At 41.3% G+C, this 14,354-nt stretch overlaps 1 protein-coding gene across 4 annotated transcripts in view; it reads right to left on the reverse strand.

Annotated features, from left to right (window-relative positions):
• Nucleotides 1-5,618: 5,618 nt before the first annotated feature.
• HBS1L (HBS1 like translational GTPase) overlaps nt 5,619-14,354 on the reverse strand; it is a 117,850-nt gene continuing 109,114 nt past the window's right edge. For all 4 annotated transcript variants that reach the window (XM_032785179.2, XM_032785181.1, XM_032785180.2 and 1 more), the window contains 4 exons: nt 12,809-12,917; nt 11,683-11,783; nt 7,694-7,838; nt 5,619-6,430 (listed from right to left, as the gene is read on the reverse strand). In XM_032785179.2, coding sequence (XP_032641070.1) covers nt 6,419-6,430; nt 7,694-7,838; nt 11,683-11,783; nt 12,809-12,917 — 367 coding nt within the window. In that variant the 3' untranslated portion in view covers nt 5,619-6,418. The remainder of the gene's footprint in view (nt 6,431-7,693; nt 7,839-11,682; nt 11,784-12,808; nt 12,918-14,354) is intronic.

A 14,354-nucleotide genomic window follows, 5' to 3' on the forward strand; every position in this document is an offset into this window, starting at 1 on the left:
CAAATCCGCCAATAAGCACAGGACCCACCAAGGTAGAGGAGGAACTTTGTCACACTATACACACTATCTAAAGAACTATCAAACTAACTGTAATTATATAAATTCCAACTATATACACACAAAGATATCGAAGAAACTACGAGTAGCTAGGGGAAGTGTAGGACAGCTAAGTGGCGCTCCACTGTTCCAACGACCGACACGGGTGGTAAGAAGGAACTGAGGAGCGGTTGGGTCGGCACGGATATATATCCGGCGGCATGGTGGCACCACTCCAGGGGGCGACCCAGCTGACCGAGTGTTGCTAGGGTAAAAATCTTCTGACGAACGTGCACGCAGCACGCGCACACCTAACTGGAATGGATATAAGCAAGCACTCGAAGATGAACCTGTACTTTTAAAATAAAAATATCATTGATCTCAAAGTTGTAGCATGTCTTTCCTTCATCTTTTCCACCATTTATTTATTTCTGTCCCTTGTACTAACCAGCTGTAACACTTGGGTCAATTTGCACTTTTAAGGAGAAAAGAAGCTATGATGTATATGGTTCCTCGTGCACACGAGTCAGGAACTAGACTGAAATTTTCTTCTGCTCCCAGCACTTCAGCTCTCCTGGTATTTCAGATCTATAAATGGTGTTACCGTGGTTTTAACTAAGTCTACTGAGGTGGCTTAGCACAGGTGTTTGGGAGTATGAAAGCTCTGGAATCTTGTCAGCCTCAGGACTGCTGCCATAATGGTTTAAGTGCAACTTTAAGAACATGCATTGTTAAAGAGCTATTGGAAGCCATAATTAATGGTTCTGGTATAATGGTATAATTCACATGTGTTCAGTTTTGAGGGTAATAGGCCCAGAAATTCATGTAACTTGAGATCAACGTGGTCTCTCTGGTTAGAAACCAACTTTGGTTTACCATGGGCCAAAACCTGCCCACTTAACACTGAGGATGTAGGCAAAACCATTCAAGTGCTGATAGCACTACAGTGCCATTCTCACAGTTCCCCCGAAGGACAGACAAGTTCTCCCACAACTGATGCAATTGACTGTGAAACAATATTAGTGTCTCTCGCCACAAAGAACCATGGGATAAGCTCCCAAGACACACATGGCTGAGTGCAAGAACAGTGATGACATTTATACCTGGACTAGGCTAACATAGGTGCCCATTACCCATATTAAACAAGCAGTGAAGACAGGCTTCAATTCTGCAAACACTTATGCACATGCTTAACTTGACACACATAAGTATTCCCACTGAAGTTAATGGGATAATTCACATGTAAAGTTAAGCACTTGTATAAGTATTTGCAGAACTGGGGTCTATTCATTTGATTGCAGTCAAAGTAACTTCCACCAGTATTAGAAGAGTAAAGATAGATGAACATAGGTAGATGCCTATAGGAATGTTTTTGCGCAACCACCTGAATCAAATTATGAGCCCAGTCTTCAGTGTTCTTCACATCTCAAAGAATGTCTTCATTGCAGAGTTAATCCAGGTCATCACATTCACGTCTGGGCACCCAGATCAGACTGGGGGCTTGGCTACACTGGAGAGTTGCAGCGCTGGTGGTGACTTTACAGCGCTGCAACTAACTCACATCCATACTTGCAAGGCACATATAGCGCTGTATCTCCTTGGCTACAGCGCTGGCTGTACTCCACCTCGGCCTGGGGAATGATGACTGCAGCGCTGCTCCGCCAGTGTGGCCACCAAAAGCACTGTTATTGGCTTCCAGAGGTATTCTGAGGTATCCCAGAATGCCTGTTCACCCTCTCTGCTCATCAGTTCGAACTCTACTGCCCTGGCCTCAAGTGACCCGCCCTTTAAATGCCCTGGGAATTTTAAAAATCCCCTTCCTGTTTGCTCAGCCAGGTGTGGAGTGCAATCAGTGAATCTTTCCAGGTGACCATGTCTCCACATGCCAAACGAGCCCCAGCATGGAGCAATGGCGAGTTGCTGGACCTCATCAGTGTTTGGGGGGAGGAAGCTGTGCAGTCCCAGCTGCGCTCCAGCCATAGGAATGACACCTTTGTGCAGGTATCATGCTGGAAAGGGGCCATGACCGGGACGCGCTGCAGTGCAGGGTTAAAGTGAAGGAGCTGCGGAGTGCTTATTGCAAAGCCTGCGAGGGAAACTGCCACTCCGGCGCTGGTCCCACGACCTGCCGTTTTTACAAAGAGCTGGACGTGATACTTGGGGGTGACCCCACCAACAATCCAATGACCATGATGGACACTTCAGAGCAGGGGGGAAGGAGGAGGAAACCAAGAGTGAGGGTACTGGGGTTGGGCGAGAGACCCCGGAGTCCCTGGAGGCATGCAGCCAGGAGCTCTTCTCAAGCCAGGAGGAAGGTAGCCAGTCTCAGCAGCCGGTACTTGGTGGAAGACAAACAGAGGAGCGGATTCCCGGTAAGCGGCTTTTATTTTTAGGATGGAAATTTTTCGGGAGAGTGAGGGAGGTTCGCATGCATGCCTAATGTGAATAGCGAGAGGTGGGGGAATCATTTGCTGCACACAGGCAAACTGAGCAGGGGCCAAGGGCCGGAATCCGCACTGCTGTAGAAGACCCTCCCCGCTCTCCCAGGTGACCCGCAGCAATAGCGAGGATATCTCCAGGATCAAACCCTGTGGAAAATGTTGATGTTCTAGTGTAGGTACCCACTTGCAGCTGTTTTGCTTTCCCACGACGAACTCGAGGACAAAGTACAGCCCTGAAGCATCCAAGTCCCTTCTACTCCTCGTAACGGGAGCCCGTGGGTTGTGCGCGCTCCTCTTTGGTATGGAAATATGCTATTGTGAAGAATGTTTACTTCTTCACTGGGTGGGAATAACTGCATTGAATATATAACAAATGCTGCCTGTTGTAAGTGTTGCCTTTTTTGCCTTTCCACAAAGCAACCTTTGAGTTCCAGCTGCCAGTGTTATCAAAGAGCTCCAAAGACTCACCTCAAGAAAAGTCGATAAAAAGCAAGAAGAATCTCAAGAGTTATGGACACTCGTTGCCATGAGAGAACATCAAAAAAGTGCAGGACGGATGGAAGGGGAAAGCAGATCTCGCCAATGACATGAGCAGGTGCGGCAGGGAGCTCGATATGCCAGGGGAACTGACGAAGCGAGGAAGGGAGCGGACGCGAGGTAGATGTTGCCATGCATGCCCTCCACTGGCGACTGGCACAGCGACATCCAACAGCTCCGAGAGCAGGCGACACATGCCCCTCCGCTCCCCTCAGCCTTCCCGCAATATCAGCTCAAACCACTTCCAGCATCTAAGTCTTACACTCCAAGCTGCCCCAACCTGTACATTCACCAACCCGGCCCGAAACTAACCCTACCTTAGCACTCAACCCATCACCATGCATACAGGTATCCTGAAGACAGCATGTCATTGCAAACCCTCCAAGGGACATATCAACTTGTTGACAGTACATTTTCCCCACCGCACCTGCTTTTAGGTTCCCAAAATGTGTGTGTGTCAATAAGGTTATTTCTTTTCAGTAAATGATTCTTGGTTGAAACGTCTTTATTATTGCAGAAAGTCAAGATACCTTAGCCCAGGAAGAAATAAATCTGCAAATCCGCTGAGGAAAACAGATCCTACTACCACTTTAACACTCATATCTGTCAAGGCACCAACAATTATGTTGTTTTCAGCCTCAAGATTCCGTCCCTCAAAGAGCATCTCATAATCCTTGAAAACCCTGTGCTGGGCCTCTCTAGTAGCCCTGCTTTCTGTCTGTGCAAATTCACTCCCAGGCGTTGAACTCGGAGGTCCATGTCTGACTGAATCTTACATCTTTCCCTTACCAAATATTATGGAGGGTACAGCACGCCGATAATAACCAGTGGGGATGCTGCTTTCCCTCAAGTCTAGCTCCGCATAACAAGATTGCCAGGCCGCCTTTAAATGGCCAAGCACACTCCACAGGCATCGGACGGTTTCAGGCCTGTAGTTGAAGCGGTCTTCTCCTGTCAAGCTCCCTTCATAGCAAGGCACTTAACGGGTAGCTGGGTCGTCCAAGGACACATGACATTTCAACGTCTCGTACTGTGACTTCCGGCCTGGGAAAAAAGTCCTGGGCCTGCAGTTTTCGAACAGGCCATGTTCAAAGATCATGCATCATGCACCTTTCCAGACCAAGCCTTGGTTAAGTCAATGAAACGCCCACGTGACCTACAAGTGCTTGAGAACCAATAGAGAAATCCCCTTCCATTAAACGTACTCGATCAGGTGGGTGTGCCAGAATAGGATATGTGTCCATCTATCGCCCTCCACAGTTGGAAGCCCGTTTGTGCAAAGCCATCCACAATTCTGCACTTCCCCCGCTCATCAGAAGTCACGGTTCTTCTTAGCAGGAGCGACTATGACCCTGCACAGCTGCATAAAAGGATTCCAAAAACGGTTGATCTTTCCCACTCCAAACTGTTTCCCACCAATCGATAGTGTCTGGAGTTGCCAGCTTCCAGACGCAATAGCCACCCACTTCTCCAAACCGTGGCAGGGCAGCTCTCAATCTTGTGTCCTTGTGCCGCAGAGTGGGGGCAAGCTCAGCACACAGTCCCATGAAAGTGGCTTTTCTCATTCGAAAGCTCTGCAGCCACTGCTCGTCATCCCAGACTTCCATGACGATGTGATCCCACCACTCAGTGCTTGTTTTCCGAGCCCAAAAGCAGCGTTCCACAGTGCTGAGCATTTCCTTGAATGCCAGAAGCAATTTAGTGTTATATGCATTAGGCAACTCACTATCATCGTCAGACTCCTCATCACTTTGTATCTTAAGGCATAGCTCAACTGCCAAACGTGACGTGCCAGAGAGACTCGTCAGCATACTCCTCAGCAGTTCAGGCTCCATCTTCCACAGAAATCACGCTGCACAGAAACCGCTGAGAGAGCCAAGATGGCGCCAAACGTAGATGGGAAAAAAAGGGATTGCTGGGATGTGAAGCGATGCATCACGGGGCACTGGGACAGGAAGCAGAATGACTCACACCCTCCGCCCCCTTCCCACAACCACGGCGCAAAATGGGATGAGGTGCTCTGTGGGATAGCTGCCCATAATGCACCACTCCCAACACCGCTGCAAATGCTGCAAATGTGGCCACACTGCAGCGCTGGTAGCTGTCAGTGTGGCCACACTCTAGCGCTTTCCCTAAACAGCTGTACGAAGACAGCTGTAACTCCCAGCGCTGCACACTTGCAAGTGTAGCCATGGCCTGGAACAGTCGCATTGCAAAGTCCTACCCAAGTTACTGTGTCCTGCACTTGCTAGGACTTCTGGGGTCATATCCCACGGCTCTCTGTGATGCAGCAAGCTGAGTCGCTCTGAGTCCCAATGAACAGTGGGAGAACTTGCCTGTCCTTCAGGGAACACAGGGAGAATTGTGGGAAGACACTGAAGGACTACCACACTAGAGTGGTTTAGCATGCATCCTCACTGCAAAATAAGCAACCAACTGAAAACAGCATTCAAGCTATAGCCTGTACCCCAGGACAGGATGCTCGTGTTGAAAGAACCACTAAAATCGGATCAGTGGGTTTTTCTGATGATGGGAGGGGTGTTGGCGCTATGCGCAAGTAAGAGCCTGGACTAACTCTGCAGTGAAGACATACTCTCACATGCGAAGTATGCAGTTTCTAGTTTTATTTTATAATGTTTACATAGAAACATTTTGTCCTAAAAATTATACTCAGTTTAATGGAATTTAGCAAGGGTTTAAATTAAATAATATGGTTTGAAGGAGGCAAAACATATTATGCTTAGACCGGGCTACTTTATTATATTTTTACACTTCAAAAATAAAATTAGTCATTGTTGGCACAGCTTCCACTACACATGAAATTAAACTTTCTTTTTTAAATAAATTTTGGGATGAGGGAAATAATCTTGTGGATGATACTACATACCATTCTCTGAAACTGAAGTAAACGGTTATTTTTTCTCTGAAAATGCATCCATCTCAAACCTTAAAATATATTAGACCAATTAAGTTACTTTCTGGATTAATGTGCAGCAATGAGCAAATCAAAGAAAAAAATGTAAACAGTCTATGGCTGGAAGTAGAAAGATGGTGAATCATCATGAAACAATCTTTTCTTCTAATGCATCTTTCCAATCAAGTTTCCATAAAGCTCTGTGAGCTGCAAATGTGGGGTGAATTTCACACAGAGAAATATGGAAATTTTTGAAATGAGATTGTGCAACATTAGCATTTCCATGTCAGTTGGCATTTTGTTTCCCAGTAGGCAGAGACTGATAAAAAGTTCACTAAATGTCCAATGTGGATTTAAATTTTCTTTTCTTTTTTTTTTTTTTTTTTAATTTAATTGCACTTAGTTCCTTCAACTGAAGTAACTGGATTCGGAAAGCAGTTTGGATGGTTGATTGCATTTTGGTTGGGTCATGGAAGCCTTAGCACCACTGTCATTCTTTAATCTAAAAAGAAGAAGAAGAAAAGCAGTAGGTTTTGTCGTCATTTCATTAAAAAAACAAAACAAATGAAAATACTACAGCAAAAAACAACAGACCACCACAAAAGGGTCATAATGCATACATAACATACACATTTAATAGATTATCTATTGATACGTTTTCAGTGACAGTAGTCTGAATTTTCTCTGAGATTCTTTGAAACAACACTGAGTCCTACAAAAAGTTACTTCCAAAGAAGAGCCTAACAAGCCACAAGCTTATTTAGGTCCCAACCTAAAGGCACTTAGGCATGTGTTTAACTTTAGTAGTATAAGGAGTCCCGATGAGACTCCTCACGATAGCTAAGTTAAATGTGTGCAAGTGATTTACAAGATCATGGCCCCAGCTCAGAGTCCTGTGTAAACTGTAACAAGAAAGTATGTTAAGACTGTAACATAGTTCACAAAGCCTCATGAGCACTGGGAAATTGTTTTAAGCACAGAGAGAAGAGTTCTAATTCAGGCTCTGTTACTGACAAATTATTAAACCATGGGCTTCTGTATAAAAGTGGGATGATACCACCACCTTTCCATAACACACTAACACAGCTGGAACTAGAACTCCGGTTCTACAGATCCAAACACACAGGCCTCAAAAAAGATGACTTTACCTGTCAGTTTAGAAGAATCTTTATATTTTCAAAGGTGCAATCCTGATAACAGAAGGCAAAAAGCCTTTATACATGCACTAAGTGCCTGTCCCTGCATCTTCTGAAGTTAACAGCAGAAAATGCTTACACATATCAGTGGGAGCAGGATTCGGTTTACAAGCCCTTTAAATTCAGGACTGGGCCCAAAGCTACTGGCAACAAAAATTAACAACGTTGCTTAATTGCAACCTATTTTCTTTAAACATCATTGGGGGAAAAGTTTTTAGGGAAGTTTGTCTATATGGAAACTTTGAAGGGATGGTAATAAGCCTATTTTTAGTTGGAGTGATATGAAGAAGACACATTTTAAAATTTCAAACCATGATTCTTTTCGTTTAATGACCTGTAATTCAAAAACAACAGTTAGACAAATTTTCCTCAAAACTTTGCAGAAATGTTCTCCTTTTTTTTCACAGTACATCTGACAATTTTCAAATCAAATTAATTTTCCAATCCATAGTAATAGGGCTGATAAAATAGGACTCTGTCATGGGAGCTGACTTCAAACCTTTATTATGGAGAAGCTGCCACCTCTCCATAATCAACATTCTAGAAAGTCTGTTACAAAAGCATTGTACCTCTGTGACAACTCCTGCAGCTATAGTGGATCCGCTGTAGCGTAACATAAACCTTCCAAGTTCTTTAAAGTCTTTGTACAATTCCAGGGCAACAGGCCTTTGTGTTTGTAGTTCTATTAAAGCATTCTGTCCTTTAGTCAGGACCCTGCAAATAAAATATTAAAACACCCAATTTTTATATCTATCAATATATCTATAAAATAATAATGAAACATCTGTCATCAGATATAAAATTTAATCCAACTGCAAGCTTAAGATTAATATATTATAAGGCCAGCAGGGACTACTATGATAATTGAGTGTGACCTCATGTTTAACACAGACCATAAGACTTCCCTGAATTAATTCTTGTTTGAAAATCTTTTAGAAAAACATCCAATCTTCATTTAAAAATTCCAAGTGACAGAGAATCCACTATCCCCCTTGGAAAATTGTTCCAATGGTTAATTGCCCTCACTCTTAAAGATTTGTGCCATATTTCTAGTCTGAATTTGTCTAGCCTCAACTTCCAGCCACTGGATCTTGTTATACCTTTCTTTACTGGACTGAAGAACCTTCTCTTATCAAATTTCTGTTCCCCACTTTGGTACTTACAGACTGTGATCAAGTCACTCCCAACCTTCACTTTGCTAAGTAAAATAGATTGAGCACCTTGCGTCTATCACTATAAGGCATGTTATCCAATCCTTTAATCATTCTCATGGTTCTTCTCTGAACCCTGTACAATTAATATCCTTCTTGCATTGTGGATAGTAGAACTGAATACAGTATTCCAGCAGCAGTCACACCAGTGCCAAATATAGCAGTGATACAACCTTCCTAGTCCTACTCAATATTCCTCTGTTTATACATCCAGGGATAGCAGTAGCCTTTTTGGTCACAACATTGCAATGGAAGCTCATGTTCAGCTGATTACTCACCCTAACTCCCAAGATTTTTTCAGAACCATGGCTTCCTAGGATAGAGAACCCCATCCTGTAAGTATGACCCATATTCTTTGTTCCTAGACATTATGAGTGTACATTCGGCTGTACTAAAATGCATACTGTTTGCTTGCACCCAGTTTACCACGCCATCCAGACTGCATTTGATTGGTAACCTGTCCTCTTCATTATTTGCCACTCCCCCAAAGTTTGTGTCATCCACAAGCTTTATCAGTGATGATTTTGTCTTTTCTTCCAGGTTACTGATGAAAATGTTAAATAGTGTTGGGCTAAGAACCAATCCCTGTAGGACTCCATTAGAAACACACCTGCTTGATTATGATTCCTCATTTACAATTACATTTTGTAATTGTAACATGCTTTAATCCAATTAATGTATGCCATGTTGATTTTGTATCTATCTAGTTTCTTAATCAAAATGTCATGTGGAACTAAGTCAAATGCCTTACAGAAGTCTACATATATTACATCAACATTATTATCTTTATCAACCAAACTCACGATCTTACTGAATAAAGATATCAAGTTAGTTTGACAGGATCTGTTTTCCATAAACCATGCTGATTGCAATTAGTTATATTAGTCTCCTTTAATTCATTATTTATCTAGTCCTGTATGCCATTATTTCAGCAGGAGTGAAGTCAGGATAACAGACCTATAATTACTAAGGTCATCCCATTTCCTCTTTTTAAAATAGTGGCACAATATTAAGCTTTCTTTCAGTTCTCTGGAACTTCCCCAGCGGTCCAATACTTATTGAAAATCAGCATTAATTTCAGGGTTCAGAGAGCTCCTACGCCAGCTCTTTTAAAACTCTTGTATGCAAGTTACCTGGACCTGCTGATTTTAGTAGCTGCTTGCTTAGCATTCTTAATTTCTGTTAAAATGGAATGTATTTCGTGGTCATCGCATGATATGAATCCATTATCTGGCTTTTTCTCCAAAGCAGAAATTTTTACTGAATACTTCTGCCTTTTCTGCATTATTATTGACTTATTATATTGCATTATTACTATTATTTCAATCTAGTAATGGACCAATATTATTAAGATTCCTTTTGTTCCTAATACACTTTTAAAACACCTCCTTATTGTCCTCAACTCTGCTGGTCATAGATTCTCCTTGTGTCCTTATGCTTCCCTTATCAATTTTCTACAAATCCTATCTTGGGATTTATATTCATTACTATCAACTTCCTCTTTTTTCATTTGTTATATATTGCAGGTTTTTTTTTAAACAGCTGCTTTCACTTCCCTCTAAGTCTAAACCAACCAATGCAACCTTCTTTCCCAAATGAAGCTTTTGGGGCATCTGTTAAAATGTTCTTAAATAATTCCCAATTATCAACCATATTTTTCTGTTTAAATTATTTCTCCCAATTGATTTTGCTCATAAATTGTTTTCAGCTTTATGAAATTGTCCCTTTTAAAGCAGACAGCTCTAGTTACAGAATTTTTGTAAACTCCAGTTGAACTAAGAACTCCCTGTGCATTTTCCTTTCAGATTACTTAAATATTGCTTCATCTATTCATGTTCTGAAATAAAATGTAACTCTTAAAAGCTCTCTCCCAACTTTTTCTGCTATTACTAAATGCCACACACTGTAGATAATTTTTTCCACCAGCTGGATGTGCAGTCTCTTTCTAAATTGCCGTTAATAATTAATGATGTTTCATTTACATAGCATTTTTCATCTAGGTGCATGTCAAAGTGCGTTACAGACATTAGAAATTACAGAAATTAAATACTTCAATGTGCGCAATAACATGAAACAACTGTTTAATAGTGCACAATACTACTACTCAACAGCTTAGGGCAAAAAGAGAAAAATGTTGTGTTCAACTGAAACTACAGGTCGGATTTTTAAATTCAATCAAGCAGAATGTAATTACCCAAGAGGGACACTGATTAAGCACCAAGGCTAATAATGCTACTCTTGTGAAAGATCAAGGGATCTTTAATGACCACAAGCAGTAGGATCTCAGTTTTAAGTCTCATGCGAATGACAATACTGCCAAGCTGGAACATTGATTTAATACTGCTTTTAGACAGATGAGTGGCCTCTACTGAATCATCATCACCTCCATTTTTCCCCTAGTGGTCACCCAACCAAGTAGTGAGTCAGCCTCTCTCTGCTTAGCAGAAAAAAAAAAAATCAGCGTGAGACAGACAGAACACTGCATAATACTGAGGGGCATCAATGTCATCTCTTTTCTAGAGACAAACACAGATTTTTTGGGGGGATTCAGGATTTCCTCTGCATTTCTTTTCAGTGAGAGGCCCATTTTGCTAATGTCACAACCATGCAACAATATGTCAACCGGAGTATGGCTTTAATCAACCAGTATCCAAAGCCATACTATAGACCAGGGGTTGGCAATCTTTCAGAAATGATGTGCCAAGTCTTCATTTATTGACTCTAATTTAAGGTTTTGCATGACAGTAATACATTTTAATGTTTTTAGAAGGTCTCTTTCTATAAGTCTATAATATATAACTAAACTATGGTTGTATATAAAGTAAATAAGGTTTTTAAAATGTTTAAGAAGCTTAATTTAAACAAATTAAAACACAGAGCCCCTGGACTGGTGGCTAGGACCCAGGCAGTGTGAGTGCCACTGAAAATCAGCTTGTGTGCCACCTTTGGCACACATGCCATAGGTCGCCTACCCCTGCTATAGACTCTATCCTGTTTCAGGAAGTAAAATTACAGGAGCATGGTCTAATGAACAGGGCACTGAGGTGGGAATCAGGGAATCCTTGTTTTATTCCTGACTCTGCTAATGAGCTGTTGTGTGACACTGCGCAAGTCAATTCACTTCTCTGTGCCTTAGCATCTGTAAAACAAAGATAAAGATACTCACCTGCTTTATAAAGTGCTTTGAGCTCTACAGATGAAAAGTAGTATACAATATGTAAGTATATTATTACTTTATCTTTAAACAGAATATGTTCAGTAATAATACGATCCAATTTGTTTTATATTAACCAATTTGAATCGGTCAAATTTCTATTGTAATTAATGTTCACCTCACAAATACTTACTTAGGTTTTTTCTTTGTAACTTCGCCAGTACTCTTGTGAAGGATACTCAATAATCGTCTAATAGTGGCAGGCTCACTTACGGTTTGATAGTGTAAAAGCACCTAAAACAACAACAGTTTACTTTTTTCAGTTAGTAACCTACATTTTAAAATTCTATATTTACACCTACCTACATTTTAAGAGCCTGAAAGATCCTCAAGGTCTAAAGTTTGACTTCTGAAAAATTCTGTCTACTGATGCACATGCCAAAATAAAGGACTGGCCCAGTAGTAGCACACATGCTGGAATCAGTATAAAATCCCTTGCTTTATTTATGGACATTCCTCAGTGAAGCATTTGTACCTCATGTTCACAAACCCTCTCATTGCAGCACATGTAGACACACTTGAGCTAGCACTAGCTCAACTAACAATAGCTATGAAGCAGTGTAAGCAAGGGATAGCCTCTTGAGTATAGCAGACTTATACAACCCATACTGCTACGGCTACACTGCTACTGTTACTAAAGCTAGCTAGATCCAAGCTAACTCACATGTGTCTGTGCTTGCCGTAATGGCACTTTAAATTATAATATAGACATAAACACTGTTCTTTCAGTTAGAGCTTATCTCCTGGGAAGCTACATCCTGGACTTTATGGGATCTTTGTGGACATGACTGCTAGATCTCTCTTACAGGTTATACTTTTACACATTACAATAAATACTTCATTCACTCCAAGTTTTTCGGTTACTATTCATTTTTGAACCCTACCACATCAGTGCAGTCCTGTGGCAGGTACTGTGATTTTTAGGTAATTTACTGCCAGGTAAATTTCTACAGTCACTCACACATTGTCTTATTAATGACAGGCCTGGCTGAAACCAGTGGGTGTAACCCCCACATTCTCTGAACAGGGCATATCAACATATCAGAAATCAGCAGGCACAGGCATCTGCCGCGAAAGCTGTAACTCTGCATCCTCTTTAAACTAGAATCTGGAATTTCAAGAGAATGCCACTGATTTCGCAATTTTGTTTACTAAAGTTTTTCCTCTCCTTGAGTATGAAATTCATTTTTATCAACAAGCATACTGAGCCATCTAGAAAGAAAATCAGAACATTCAAAGAAGAATATTTCAAGACTTACAGGAAATCCTTTAGTAATGGGGACATCAATATTAAAGATGAGGACTCGAGCTCTGAAACGAGTGCAGGCTTTGATGGGTTCCTTGATACCACAAAATATACAGCCAACACTACAAGAGGAAGAAAAAAGACAAATATTCGGATAGCACATTGGAAAAATGCTAAGCAGTGTATTTTGAAGTAAACACTACATAAAAGAAGTGGCATTAATATGCTCTATGCCAGGGGTCGGCAACCTTTCAGAAGTGGTGTGCCAAGTCTTCATTTATTCACTCTAATTAAAGGTTTCGCGTGACAGTAATACATTTTAATATTTTTAGAAAGTCTCTTTCTATAAGTCTATAATATATAACTAAACTATCGTTGTATGTAAACTAAATAAGGTTTTTAAAATGTTTAAAAAGCTTCATTTAAAATTAAATTAAAATGCAGATCTCTCCGGACCGGAGGCCAGGCCTCAAGCAGCGTGAGTGCCACTGAAAATCAGCTCGCGTGCTGCCTTCGGCACCCTTGCCAAAGGTTGCCTACCCCTGCTCTATGTGAAAAGAAAACATCACACTATTAAAGCACCCAGTCAAATGCATTACTATAGGATATAAAAGCTGTTTTGTGGGTGAGCACAAAGAATTATGGCAAGATCCAAATGGACAAGTACTTCCACTGCTAAAATTCTTCTGAAATGACATTTGGTGAGAAGACACACTCAGGAGAATAAATTAGCCTGTCACCCAGAGGTCATCTCTCACCAAGATGGGATGGGTAAATTTGCAGTGCTGCTGCCTATTATTTACCTGTTCTGTGGCCTGAGGGCTTCCATCTGCAGCATTGTCAAACCTCACAACTTTCATCAGCACTATGTTCAGTTAGAAAAAATAAATCCACCTTCATAATAGAACTACATTGAATCTAAGAAGAGCAACTGGCAGTGTTAAATCAAGAAACCATATTTTTGTGGGCAAAGGGAGATAAGGTGAGCATTCCCTGTGTCACTCAATACTAACCAGATCTCCACTAACACAAAAACATACAACAATTAAATCAGCTGTACCCTTTTAAACAAAACTATAAAAACAACTTTGGTCAAAGGGTCTGGGCAACGCAGCCATGCCCTAGGAATTGGACAGAACAAAATACCAACAATTTCAATATATCTGAAACTTAAGGACCTCTACTTCCCAAAAATGTACATCACCCAAGACAAACAACCTACAGAACATGGACAGCACAAATCCCACACTAACTCCATTTGACAACAGCACGAGGACTTTTCAAGGGAATATAACCACTGCAGTGACGGAAATCAAAGGAACTGTCGTCTTTCCTTTCAGAAACAAAGTATAAATGTGCACAAACATAGAGGCTAGAAGTGTTTGGTCAGCCAACTTGAAAGATCCATGTGAGTTTGGCTGTCTGACCCAGAAGCAGAAAAGAAGCCATATGAATTACGTTACCAACCATGTTGCATGAATAGCAATTTACAAATAGCCAATACTCATTGCAACAATTGTGCCAAACACATTGTTAGAAATGAGTAGGCTGAAATATAC

Source organism: Chelonoidis abingdonii, chromosome 3, assembly GCF_003597395.2.
Source record: "Chelonoidis abingdonii isolate Lonesome George chromosome 3, CheloAbing_2.0, whole genome shotgun sequence".
NCBI classification, from domain to species: domain Eukaryota; kingdom Metazoa; phylum Chordata; order Testudines; family Testudinidae; genus Chelonoidis; species Chelonoidis abingdonii.